The sequence below is a fragment of the Peromyscus leucopus genome, chromosome 3 (genome assembly GCF_004664715.2).
Source record: "Peromyscus leucopus breed LL Stock chromosome 3, UCI_PerLeu_2.1, whole genome shotgun sequence".
NCBI lineage: Eukaryota > Metazoa > Chordata > Mammalia > Rodentia > Cricetidae > Peromyscus > Peromyscus leucopus.
This window is the reverse complement of record NC_051065.1, coordinates 21019583-21033422: the sequence shown is the minus strand read 5'-3', so window position 1 is coordinate 21033422 and position 13840 is coordinate 21019583. Positions and strand designations below refer to the sequence as shown.

At 39.5% G+C, this 13840-nt stretch overlaps 1 protein-coding gene across 11 annotated transcripts in view; it reads left to right on the top strand.

Moving 5' to 3' along the window:
* The window catches only part of Ppp1r9a (protein phosphatase 1 regulatory subunit 9A), a 258866-nt gene that overhangs the window by 143103 nt on the left and 101923 nt on the right, over positions 1 to 13840 (top strand). For all 11 annotated transcript variants that reach the window (XM_037203519.1, XM_028869810.2, XM_028869813.2 and 8 more), the window contains exon 4: positions 8562 to 8682. In XM_037203519.1, coding sequence (XP_037059414.1) covers positions 8562 to 8682 — 121 coding nt within the window. The remainder of the gene's footprint in view (positions 1 to 8561; positions 8683 to 13840) is intronic.

Sequence of the window (13840 nt, the reverse complement as noted above, 5' to 3'; positions counted from 1 at the left end):
GTGTGTGTGTGTGTGTGTGTGTGTGTGTGTCCCACTGCTTTGGTGGTGTTACCAGAAGGGCTGACAGAGAGGGAAGAGCCCACAAAGAGCTGGCCCTGAGGAACGGTTTGGAGTTTCCTGGTTTGTGGTGGAGAGGGTAAGCACAGTGGTTCAGAATGTGATGGTAGAATGGGAAGGCTCGATGGAAGCTTGTGAAGATCTGGAGTGAAGACGGTGAGCTACAAGAAGCTTCCAACAAGAAAGCTCCCTTCTCTGTCTCTGAGGAAAAGACTGAAAAGGGGTAAAGGGGAAGTGGGAGCAGAAGACAGTCAGTCCTGAATCTCCCCCTTGGACTGACAGTCTGCGTACCACAGAAGCCACTGATGCATGGAGTGAAGATGGCTGTGCCTATCCTCCCTTGAGATGGGCACTGAGGAACTGCACTGTGTCCCTGTGAGCAGAAACCAGACAGATCTGAGGAGCCTTCAGGAAGGGGCAGGATAACCAGATGACTGGAAAAACCCAGAGGCGAAGAAAGTCACTCAAGGATAGTAAATAGAGGCTTCAAAAAAAAAAAAAAAAAAAATCCTTAAGTTCATTATCAACAGCAAATTCATTGATTTTTCTAATGAAAAATTTGACCTTAAAATTTGAGATGACAAGCATGGCTATTGTTGAGACTCATGTTAGGGACCTTGGAAATCAGTGTAAGAAATGTCCTCAAACCCATTGCATTGATAGCAAGCACCCAAGAGAACCGAGAATGAGCACTGATACCTAAGCTGTGGCCAACAGAAGAGAAAAATGGAACAATGGAGGAAATATACAATTAGTAACAGAAGGAAATTTTCTTGAGCAGAGAAAACTAAGAAAATGCCATATGGTTCTCTAGTAAAGTAGGGAAATCCTAATGGATAAAGATAAAATAACAATCTTACAGAATACGAGTTTAAAAAAAATAAACAAAAACCAAAGTAAAAGTCTTTGAAATGACTGGAATCAGGTCAGGGCTTCCCAGCTCTGAAAGCTGTCCTGCAGTGAACTTTCATGGTCCACTGAGAGTGAAAAGGAGTGTGTATCCCAGGAAGCATTTGCTTCTCCTGAGGAAAGAAAAGATTTTGCTAATATGTAAAATTTTCATGAACACAAGCTATCTGAGAAATTTGCTTACTGCTAGCAAGGAAGAAAAGAATCGACTTGTTCAAACAGTCAAGGTGAAGAAAAGAGTGGAATTCTGTATGAGTCAATATTAAACATGGAACTGTGTGGGTGAAGATGATGTCGATCCAGCATCCCAGTAAACATGACTCCAGTTAAAGGACACTTTCATTCGCAGTGAAAATGAAGTGGAGAGTGATGCTTTCATTTTGTGTGTGTGTTGAAAAGGATCTTACAAGAAACCTAGCGTGTCTCATATTGCTGATAAGAGCCAAAGGTGAGAACAACCCAAACATTCATCAGAGGCACGACAGCATGTCCAGTCAGTAACAAGCTGTGCATTGCAGCTCATGCAGCGGCATGTGTGACTTTTACAAACAGAACGTTGAGGGAATATGAATAGGAAATCACAGAAGGCTTTCAGCTGTAATTCCATTTACTTGAATTTCAACTGAGGGAAAACTGAATAGTGTATTACTTAAGGATATGGGATACATGGGTGATTAATTTTTTTTTTACTATGTCAGTGTTTTTGAAATAATGATGGATAAAATAATTAGATTCAATGTCACCAAGAGTAAGGAAAGCTGGAAGGGGTATATAGGTAGCTTTAGAACAAGGAGTCTTGCTTTAACTTGTTCTTGTAGCCCAGGTTGCCCTTGAATTCTATAGTAGCTCTGGCTGGTCTCCAACTTGTGATCCTCCTGCCTCAGCATCCCAATGCTCATATCATAAGTCTCTTCCACTTTGCCTGAGTTCTTAGGGTTTAAGAAGTGGTTTCACTGTGTATCCAGTCTGGCCCGGAATTCCTGCTTCTCCTCCCAGTCTCCCAGTGCTTGGATTACATGTGTGTGCCACCAGACCCTGTAGCTAGAGTTTTCCTGTCTGGCCCACAGTCAGGACAAATCTTTGTCACCCGCCAGTCCCACAGCCGCTCAGACCCAACCAAGTAAACACAGAGACTTATATTGCTTACAAACTGTATGGTTGTGGCAGGCTTCTTGGTAACTGTTCTTATAGCTTAAATTAATCCATTTCCATAAATCTATACCTTGCCACGTGGCTGGTGGCCTACCGGCATCTTCACATGGTCATGGCAGTGGCTGGCAGTGTCTCTCCGCCTCAGCCTTATGCTTCCCAGAATTCTCCTCTCTCCTTGTCCCACCTACTTCCTGCCTGACCACTGGCCAATCAGTGTTTTATTTATTGACCAATCAGAGCAACAGATTTGACATACAGACCATCCCACAGCAAGACCCACTTACTTTAACATGTTTCACAGATAAACCGTTGAACAAATTATATTGTGTGTGTATATTTCACCCTAAAATTTAAAGTAGAAATTTAAACTATAGAAGACGACCAAAGGAAATAAAATGGTTCAAAACTTCACTACATTTCTTTCACAAGTAGATCTAGCAGACAGGAAACAAATGAAGAGTAGATTAAGATAAACAAATGAGTTTAAAGCTATCTCTAAAGAGAAACTAGTTGTCTGGTAACATGAGATTTTTAAAAAGAAGAAAGATATTACATTTGAATAAAAATTAGAACCTCTTTACTAGCATGAGAATCTAGAAATTATAAAATTCTTTGATGCATATTTGATAGAAAAATGAAGCTGTTATTCCCAACTGTCTTGGAAAGGGATATCTTTTAAAAAGTTTAATATACAGTAAAAACCTTAATCAAAATAAAAATTACAATAGCATCACTCTTTAAAATAAACATTTAAGAAAAAAGACAATCATCTAAGAAGTCTGAAAAGGTAAATAAGATACATTTTTTTCAAAGGTTCACTTTTTTATTCAAAGGTTCTAAAAAAATAAAAGAAAAAGCTAACAATCTGATCAAATGTGCAGTTCAAAAATGTCTTTTGGTGTTTAAGAAGTCCTGGGAAAGAATATTAGAGTCATCTTGACCCAGTGACTTATTCACCTAGCAGGTGTACATCACTAATAGGTCAAAATAGAAAAATAATAATAACTCTCTCGATCATATCAATATTGCTATTGAAATCTTTTCTTCCATCTGCATAAGAGGTTTTTCTTCATAACTTGATTTTTAATAATTTAATGGCTGGCTGCTGTGCCATTTTTAATGGACCTTTTTTCTTTTAATGTCCAAAGGTTCTGTTTCCCAAGTCTGACCCACACGAGTACAGCACTTAGTTCAGATGTACTTGTGGCAGATCTCCCCCTGCCCTTCTGACTGAGTTATCAGCATATGTCTTAAATAATGTAAACAAAATGTCAAGTAGTGAGAAACCTGGGCTGATAAATGTACTAGGTACATGAAGGGTGCACCATTCAATCTGGGCTTCTACAAAGCAGCATGTTTTAGGGAGCATAGAAATAATGATCCTCCCTCCCTCCCTCCCTCCCTCCCTCCCTCCCTCCCTCCCTCCCTCCGCCCCCCTCTCTCTCTTCAAAAGTAAGAACAAAAGCAAACACATTCCTCATATTACTATGTGATTTTCACCAGAATAGCTTTTGAAACTATGGAATGTCACTGACATCTGTCATCAAAAACCAAAGAATTTAAGAACTAAAACATACTCAGCAGAAATAACTACTTAGCCCTAGCCCCCAAGCTAGGAGGATTTTGTCCACGGAAACAGGGAAGGCGGGCAACCTGTTCCAGCACAAAAGAAAAATAGCCTCTGAGGTAGGTAACTGATTATACACAGCTGACCAGACAAGTACATGGTATTAGAAGACAATTGCCATTGCTTTTAAATTTACTCAGTTGCCCTAATAAAAAAGCATTAATAACACTGAAGTATCTTTTATGTACTAAAGTAGAAATAACTATTTATGAGTCACAAATTTCATAGTTTCAAAGTTGATTTTTCCTTATGCTTGAACACCTGTAGAAATGACATAAAATGTGCACTGCTTGGATCCACATCTTCCTTTGTGCCTTTTTTTGTCTATACATTAATTAAAATTATAAAACCTAATTCAAAGGTACAAAAACAGACATTCTTCTGGCCACCAACTGGTCTGGCAAAAATAAAGAACAAAGATGTGGTGCTGAGCCAAGGGGGAGCTCCTGTCTGCTGGCTCTTCAGCCTTTGGTGAAGTTATCTTTAACAGTGCTAAGTCATTTGAAAACTGAGAAGCACAGCCCTGATGTGGCACACGCCTGTCATCCCAGCATACAGGTGGCAGAGGCATCTGAAGTTCAAATCCAGCTTCAGCTCAAGACAAATGACAAGACAGGGAGAAACTATAAATACAACAAAGTAAGTGACAGAAAAGAGAAAATAGTAAAATTAATAATGCAAAGTTTTTTCACCAACCAGATCAAACCCTTGACAATTTTGACTAAAGGCAAATAAAGGCATATTAGCAATATATAGTAAATATATAGAAATGAACAACATGAGAGTTATCGGGCACTGAATTTCTCTGACACAAATAATGAGTACCTAGAAATAATTTATTTATTTTATAACAGTATGAATATCCAAGTCAATGTAACAGATTGGTGAGTTGCCATAGTAGCAATTGAAATGGTGTCTATTATGTAAAACATGAAAACATTTCTTTAGAATGGTGTCTACAGGTAAAACACTGGAATGCTTCAGACCCACATGGCTCCATAGTGCATAAGGAAAACACAAAACCAATGCTGTTTAGACTCTTTTTTAATCAGATGAAATAAAGGAAAATTCTGACACATGCCATCAGAAATCCTTAAGAGTTTTTACCCAAAACTAATATACTATTAAAAAACAAAGGCTATAGTACCAATTCCAAATTTCAGAATTGTAAGTGAAATAAAATATCAACCATGGAAATATCTAACGAGAATAATTAAAGAAAATGGATTTTTACATAAGCAGAAAAGGTAGTCCTTTATTAGCAAAGTTAACTCTGTATAGTTTAGAGGAAAAAGTCTATAGTCACAGAGAAAGATATTTGGTAAGATTTACACTAAAAATTGTGTAAATTGGACATCGCCTATGAAGTTTGCAAAGTTCAGATCACAAAAGCAATGGAGAATTCTATCTTTAAATTCAGGAAGCATGGAAAATGTTTCAACTAAAGCCAGAGGACAAATGATACTTACAGTGATTGGTCAGTGGAACAAAACTGAAGGCCCAGGAGAAAATATTAATATGAGAGAGAATGTCATACGGCATAAAGCCTGACATTGCTCAGTGTCCACCTACAATACACAGTTGAGCACCTTCACCCACCACATGTTAGAAACTCCAAACACATTAAAATCAAATGTTAAAAAGTCATGGTATTTGGAGAAAATCTACAACAATATCTATCACCTAGGTTGGTGGGAATAACACAACCAAAATGGGAAAGCAAAAGTTAGAAGAGATAATACCAGTTTGATTATGTGCAGCCTTGAACCTGATAAAGATAATTATGTCAGAAAAAAATCAGTAGAAAAGTGAAAAACTGCATTATAACTAACAAAGTTAATATCTGTAATATTCTAAGAATGTTTGTAAATCACCAGAATAAAGAGACAAAATTCAGTAGAAAAGCTGGCATTTTACAGGAAGGGAAATCTCATAACCCACAGTGGATCCAGGCTCAAATCTCACTGGCGATGAAAACAATGTTGGGTCAGGAAAGCGCCCCTTTCCTGAGAGGAAGTGAGCCTGGACCTCCAGGTCAGGTGATGGCATCTTTAGAAATAAGAGGGTCTCACTGTTTTTTCCTGACTGCTTTGTCTACTTAATGCTTTTGTCTGTCCCCAGGAATGTATAGAGGAAGAAAGACCAGTGCCCAGGGTCACCACTGGGTTCTTTTAAACATTTTATATTCATTGTGTGTATTGACCCTTTGCTCTTTGGGGAGAGGGATGGTGCTGAGGTAAACATGTGGAGGTCAGAAGACATCTTGCAGGAGTTCATTCTCCCCCCCATCTCTGCCCCCCCCCCCATGTGGGTTCTGGGATTGAATTTAGAATGCAGTCTTGGTAGCAAGCACCTTTACCTGTTGAGCAGTCTTGCTGTCCCGGTACTGGCTTCTTGCCAAGAGTTTGTGCTTTCCAAACTCCACATGTTCTTGGCACTCCTTCCTAGGAACAGAGAAAGCGGAGGTGCTGCTGGGAGTATCATCTCTACGGGCTGACTATGCCCTTCCGGCCATGTTGCCCTTCGGTTGTTGTTTCTTCTTGTAAGAAGTCTGCATTAGGATTCAGGGTGTCTCAAGTTAATGTTACTTTTCCCACACCATGCTCTATAGATCAAAAAAATCTAAATGACTTTCTATTTAGAGCAGTAAGAGGAGCTATGGAAAGAAGAAAAAAAAAGGGGGGGGGGGTATTAAGAAGGCCTAAGTCCAGGCAGGGAAAATAGGTTTTAAAACCGAAAAATAATTTCCATATGGGATACTTGTGAGGATTCAGTGTCCTGACGCTGCAGAGATCTGAGAGGGAGCTTGGAATGTAATGAACATGGGAAACTGTAGCTCCTTGTTTAGCAGGTGGTGATTGGAATGGAGAAAACCCCTGCACCCACAGTGGAGTAAGCAAAGATTAGGAGAAATGCTAATTCCCCAGAGATTCCCTGTGGGGGCAGGGGAGGCGATGGGGAGGGAAGTGGAGAGAAATCCTGTGGCCTCATCTGTGGAAGTGTCTCTACAACTGTCTCAAGCAAAACCCAGGGTAGGTGTGGAGATCCATCTGGCTGTGAACAGCATGGAAGGGCCCTCATTCATAGGAACAAATTCACCCCAGAAAAATTCTACAAATATCATAGCGTGACTCGTTCAACCATCAGTTTACCATGATACACACAAGAGAATTCATGTAGGAGGGAATAAAACCATACAGATGACCAATATGCAACTACCCCCACCCACCAAGCCCTGCTGAAACACATCAAACCTTCACAAGCACAAGAGAACTCTGGGGAGAAACTTTCACAATGTGGTGAGTGTTGGAAAATCCTTAGCAAGAGAATCCTCCTGATCAAGCTCGGGTCATTTACACAAGAGGAATGATTAGAGTGAAATACATATGAGAAATTGCATGTGTGCAGACATCCTAAGGGTAATGGGTTACCGTAGTTTCAGTGATCACTCACACATCAGCGGATATTCATGTTCTCACCCTGGAGAGATTCCTATGCCTGCAGTGGAGGAGGACTTCTCTTGGCTGGGCTTCATGTCAAAACTCATGCAGGGAAGACACCACAGAATCCAGGAAGGTACAGTGTTACTAAAGGCAACTCTAGAAACAAATGTAGGGTAAAGATACACGATTGTCTAGATGTACTTAGTTACAAATAATGATCACTGAGACAAAACCTTCTCTGAAACACATTGTGAATATAATAATAACAGTTGCTGAAAGTTACTTTAAATGTATTCTCTTGAATTTGTGGGTTAGTTTTCCTTTAATGATCCATAACTGCTGATTAGATAGTATCTGTTTTTTAATACTGCTGGTAAATCATGATTATAAAGACTTTGAGGATACCAGAAAAATAACCTTGAATGTTAACAAAGCCTTTTAATTTTACTGATGGTGAATTACATATGCTCATGGAAAGGACAAATGGAAATGTGAATAAACACATGATTTGTAAGTGAATTTGAAATATAACTTTCAGTATTGCTTACAGGGCCAATAAAATGGAAATAAAGGTGACTTATTGTTAATAAGGAAGTGATTTAATATACTGTGATATATTATCATGAAATATTATGCAGTCATTAGAAATGATTTAGGACTATAAAAGTTTATCCATGAGGTATTATTAATTTTAAATGTGTGTGATGCCATAAGAATTGAAGTCTTATTTGTGTAAAGGAAAGAAAAGCTAAATATACATGAGCATGGGTCTGCCTGTGTGTGTTTGTATATTCATATAGGTGTGCCCGTGCATATACTGCTAATTGTTACTGATGAGTATGGGTCCTTGTATAGAAGCATAGAAGAGTGTTCTCAGTTATACACCCAATCTTTATTTTTCTTTTGTTGTGCTAAAAACCAAACTCAGGCATAAGGCACAGTAGGAGAGTGCTTGGCCACTGAGCTAACTCCAGGCTTCATGCAATCTTCTTAACACGAGTAGATGATAAAAAGGAAAAGACGGAATTCCAAATAACTATGGGTCACATTTATTTAAAATTAAAATTGTTGTTGAGTATGTTTGTTCATGACTAAAATATTGCATAGGGTAATCGGAGACTCAGTTTTGAGATCCATTGATTCTTCAAGAACCAAATTATTGTCTTCGCTAGGACTACACTGGATTGCCAACAGTAGCAGAAGAATGTCTGAATTCTTGAACCATTTGAGGCTCTTGACCTGTGTAGGCAAACACATCACTTGTCCCATGCACAATGTATAACAAAGCTAGAAGCGGCAAGCAGCCTCACCAGCCAGCTAAGCCACCCAGAACAGGACAAAGCCTGCTGCTCACTGTCTTCTCTTTCTCCTAGATGAGGATGGGCTTGGCATAAGCATTATTGGAATGGGCGTTGGCGCCGATGCAGGCCTGGAGAAGCTGGGGATATTTGTCAAGACAGTGACAGATGGTGGCGCTGCTCAGCGGGATGGCAGGTGAGCTTGATACTGTTGAATGTGAATTGGATCCCTGGAACTGCCCCGCAAATTTCTGTCAGTGTGATCTTCTTCTTTTGATTAAAAACATTTTTTTCAGTGTTTCTCAGGTGTGGGAGAATGTTAAAGCATGTGAATTACTTTCTTATTGGTAACAGAATAGCTATGCAATAAATGTACGTCTGTCTGTCTGCCTTTCTTTCTGTCCACCCATCTACTTACTCAGTGGGAAGTGGGCCATAACATGATGTGTATGGTTTAAGAGTGTATCCTGGGGAAGCTGACATATAACTTTATTTCAGAAATGTTCAAATGAATTTCATAATTCTGATGCTTTTGAAAATGACAGAGGTGGAGGGGAACTTAAGCATCTACTTCTGCCCTGAGGGGAATTATGGAGACTAGTGTTCTTCCATGTCTCCTACAAAGAAACAGGTGCTAGAGCACTACTTGAACATGTAGAAGGAGACCTCTCCATGAGCAGAGGCTGGCAGCCTGTTCTGCGTAATTACGGCTTAATGTTTTAGCTTGCATCAGCTCAAAGGTCATGTATCTTTAATGGAAAGATTCTGCCTGACACCAGGCTTCTGATGGGAAACTGGAAGGGGACAAGAGAAATGAACAAAGACCTCAGATTATGACAGCTGAATTCAAAGAACACTGCACAAATAACATTTTTATGTTAGATTACATATTGCATAACCTTCTTCTCAAGTAGTCAATGAATCATGGTCTCTGTTGAGACTCACAGCAGCATCACTCTGTCTTTCATAATCCTGAAACACCTGTTGGTATATACAGGGTTGTAAAGGGGTAGTACCAAATTGATTTTTATTTATTTATTTACTTTTTGAGACAGGATCTCAAGAAAGATGCTGAGTTAATCATGGAAAATATTGTTGCCAATAGGATGTTATTAAAAGCTGTCCTCTGATTTCCACATGTGTGGACATGAGTACACTTACAAACTAACACAATAAAAAATAAATAAAAATAAACAAAGTTTTAGGTCCTAAGCTGGGCATAGTGGCCCATGCCTTTAATCCCAATACTTGGAGGCAGAGTCACGCAGATCTCTGAGGCCAGCTTGATCTACACAGTAGGTTCCAAGACAGCCAGGGCCACACAGAGAAATCATGTCTAGAAAAACCAAAAAACAAAAAATAAAATTGAATTAAAGTGGGAAATACTAATACAATTTTGTAACACATTGAAAGGACCCCTTTCATTTAAGTGAATTAAACTTGTAAAAATCTACCTCGTTTGTGAAAGTCATTTCAGGGAGATAGGAAATAATCCTTACAGTTAGTGCCAAGCAAAACAGAAGGATTATGCATCACCTTTTAGGTGACTGGGTCACAAATCCAAACAAAGATGCAAAATGAAAACACAAAGAAAAAGATTGCATTCAGCACTCCTAGATCTGGTTTCAAACACAGGCCATTTTATATTTTCCTCACTTATTTTAAAAATTAAAATTGACTCATCTTATTTATTATCAAATATTTATTTTATTTTGTTGTCCTGTGTTGTTTCACTATTTATATTAGATCTTCTCTTGGGGAATTGGGATATTGCTGATAGATCTGTATCCCCATGCACACTGAAATCCCATGAACATCGTTAATGTTGCTTCAGCTGGTGTTCCTGCCTTTCATCCTTGCTTCTTTGTTGGAACACACCTCGAGAAGTAGAGTTCGCCCCAGCCCCCTTCACAGAAGTATCATGCCAACAAATAACTATATGAACACATTCAAGAACCCAAGAGTAGCCCAACTTCTACAGTCTCATTCGCCTTACAGCTAGCGCCTGGTTCTGAGTCAGCACTGAGGCCTCTCGGCAGTTTGAGGAGGCTGAAGAGCATGCTCTGTGCTGTGATCAGTGTCAGTGCTGGAGTGATTTGCAGCCTGGGCTCTTCTTGGCCTGCCCACATTCTTTTCCTGGGCAAGACACACATTTCTACCTAATGTCATGCCTTCTCGTTGACAGACCTCCTTTAACAGTTCATCACCTGGACTCCTGGTGATAAATTCTCTCTAGGTTGACAGTTTTTCTTTTCTCCTTTATAGTACTTTTTACAGTCTTTTTGGGGGGTGGGGCACGTGGGTATGTGCAAGCATCATGTTTACACAGACACATTAAAGGAATTAGAGCATGCCATAATACTGGTTTTCTGCTATATATTAGACATGGTAAATTTTCTGTGGAAGTGTGGACACTCCAAATGATGTGTATTGCTTCCCTTTTGTCCCTTGCATCTGAGAGAATTTCTTTGGGCCTTGGGTTGTAGACTGTAGACCCTAAGTCCAGGGGCTTCAGCTTCATTATTTTCTCATTCTCCCCATGCCCTTGCTTAAGGAGTCATTCTTGTAATGCTTCGGCCAAGGGAAGCCCCTCACGCTCTTTCCCTAGTCGCTGTAGAAATGGTAGCATCGGCTGTCAGTACCTCAGTGCTCTTTTAGGGTAATGTGATGACTGTAGAGAGAAGAAAGCCAAGTTCTCCCCGTGTTGCTAGGCACTGTCAGCGTTCTGCTGCTGATCCTCCTCTGGGAGTCCTTCAGTTGGTGCAGCTTTGCTTACTTAGTTAAGTAAAGGAAGACCCTAAGTCTTCGTAGTCTGTCTCCCCACAGGCCTGTTCCCTGTCTGGGTAGATTCCTGAAACGAGGGCCAGAACCAAATCTCAGAAAACAGCTCTGCCTTTGTTCTGACCATGGAGTTTAGAAACCCTTGTATGTCAATACACTTTCCTTTTTCTCTTTTAAGTTGATAACTTTCACCTTTCACTTAAAGGCAGCCCACTATCTTTGGCACAATTGAATTATCTTCTTACTCTTAGGGACCAACACTACCTTGTACTTTGGGGCCACTGCTAACTAAAGTAAGTTACTTGACCAGAGGTGCTGTGATACTGTGATTGCTCATCTGGTAACTTAATGCTTATGTGACTATCAGGATGATTGCAGACACAGTATGTATATCCCTGGCAAATGGATGGCTCTCATCCTGACAGGACAAAACACGAAGGCAGATTTCATCCTGTTACTTAGACTAAATGCCACGCGGTTTGGAAGTTTGGGATTGTTTACTTCTGGAATTCTCTGCTAAATACTTTCAGACAGCAGATGATCATGGGTAATTGAAAGCATGGAAAGTAAAATCATGGGTAAAGGGATACTTCTGCACAGCCTTGGGTTTTTTTGTTTGTTTGTTTGTTGGTTGGTTTTTTCGAGACAGGGTTTCTCTGTGTAGCTTTGCGCCTTTCCTGGAACTCACTTGGTAGCCCAGGCTGGCCTCACAGAGATCCGCCTGCTTCTGCCTCCCGAGTGCTGGGATTAAAGGCGTGCGCCACCACTGCCCAGCAACCTTGGGTTTTTATACATTTTATTCATCAAGAGAATATTTGTTGAATGCTTACATTGTGACAGCAGTGATCTGTGCTCCGTGTATTTTAACTTATTTGCTCTTGCTAATAATGTTGATTTATTAAGCATTTTATTGCTTCTGTTGTATATAGAAGGAAGCTAAAGTGTCTTATGTACACTCACAAGTAAGTAGCATAGCCTCACTATAAACCTATGGTGTCTAACTCCACAGTCAGTACATAAATAGTACATTACAGTTTAACATGTAGTTCATTTTTACAATGGATTTTAAAGATATCTTTATTGCAATTTGTGTGTGTGTGTGTGTGTGTGTGTGTGTGTGTGTAACTTATAGATGTTTTTGGCATGTTTTTATTTTAACATGGGGGTCATGTCAACATTTTTATATGCAAATTATCAAGAACATCTCTGATTATTTCTTTGAAACTAATTAAATAATGGTAACTTGCATTACTATGTCAATGCATGTTGAATACTTTAGAAATATGTTGCTAAAGTGCCCTTCAGAAACAACATTCAATTTGTGCTCCCCAGAGCAGAACTCCCAAATGGCAGCTGTTATACCCCATTCAGATGTACTATTTCGATAATTTGAATGCCATGACATTATTGCCCTTCAAGTTTTAATTTTTTCTTGTACCCTTGTCCTTAACAATTTATTATTTTAATTCATGTACATGTATGTATGCCTGTGTATCACATGCATGTAGCTACTTAGAGTGGCCAGAAGGCATCAGGTTTCCTGGAACTGGAATTACAGTCAGTTGTGCTGTGGGTGCTGGGAACTGAGCCCAGGTCATTCTATAAAGCAGTGAGTACCCTTAGCTGCTGAAGCATCTCTTCAGCACCTTCCCTAAGCCCTTTAAAAAGTTCACTAATTACATGTACTTCTAATTTTTAAAAATGTTACTGGTATGCGTTTTTCTTTTTTTTGTTGTTGTTGATTTTTTTTTTTTTTTGGCAAATGGTGTTATTCATTGGTGTTTCCGTGAGAATCTACAGAAATAAGTGGTCCAAACCAACTGCCTCCACTATTTAACTGACAGAAATTTCTTACCTGTTTCTCCATTTTAGCAAAAACACGATTAAACACAACCAACAGAATTAATACGGAAGTCTAAACTTAAACATGTCAAAGTCTGTATTTACTCCCTACCCTTAGCTTTCTATCAAAATTGTTGCTTTCAAAATGATGGCCTACGCTGTGGCTCATGGGCCGTTTTCTTCTTCGTCCTCTAGTTTATTTTTAATCACTGTCTAGGAAGACTCTCAAACTCATGCTTCAAGCATGGGACAAATGGAACCTATCTGACAATCTGATTTTTATCCCAAATTTAGCATAAAGACTTTGAATTCTGTTTCCCCTTTTCTCTCTTTTCCTGTTTGTTTGTTTTCTTGAGACAAGGTTGCCCTGTGTAGCCCTGACTGTCCTGGAACTCACTTTGCAGACCAAACTGGGCTTGAACTAAGAGATCTACCTGCCTTTGTCTCCCGAGTGCTGGGATTAAAGGTGTGTGTACTATCACGTGAGCCCAGCTTCTCTGTTTCCTTTACATTGTTCCAGAAACCGGTATTTTTTGTATTGACTCTATTCTTCATTTTTTTTTTGTAAAACTGACCATCTTTTATCCTCGTTTATTTTACCCACATATTCTCATTGTGTTGTGTATTTCGTTCTTTGGAGTGCCACAAGGCTTGGGTTTTGAGTTAGTGGTCTAGACCCTATCTGTAGACCAGGTTTTCCCACATGTTCATTGGTATTTGTTGGGCTCCTT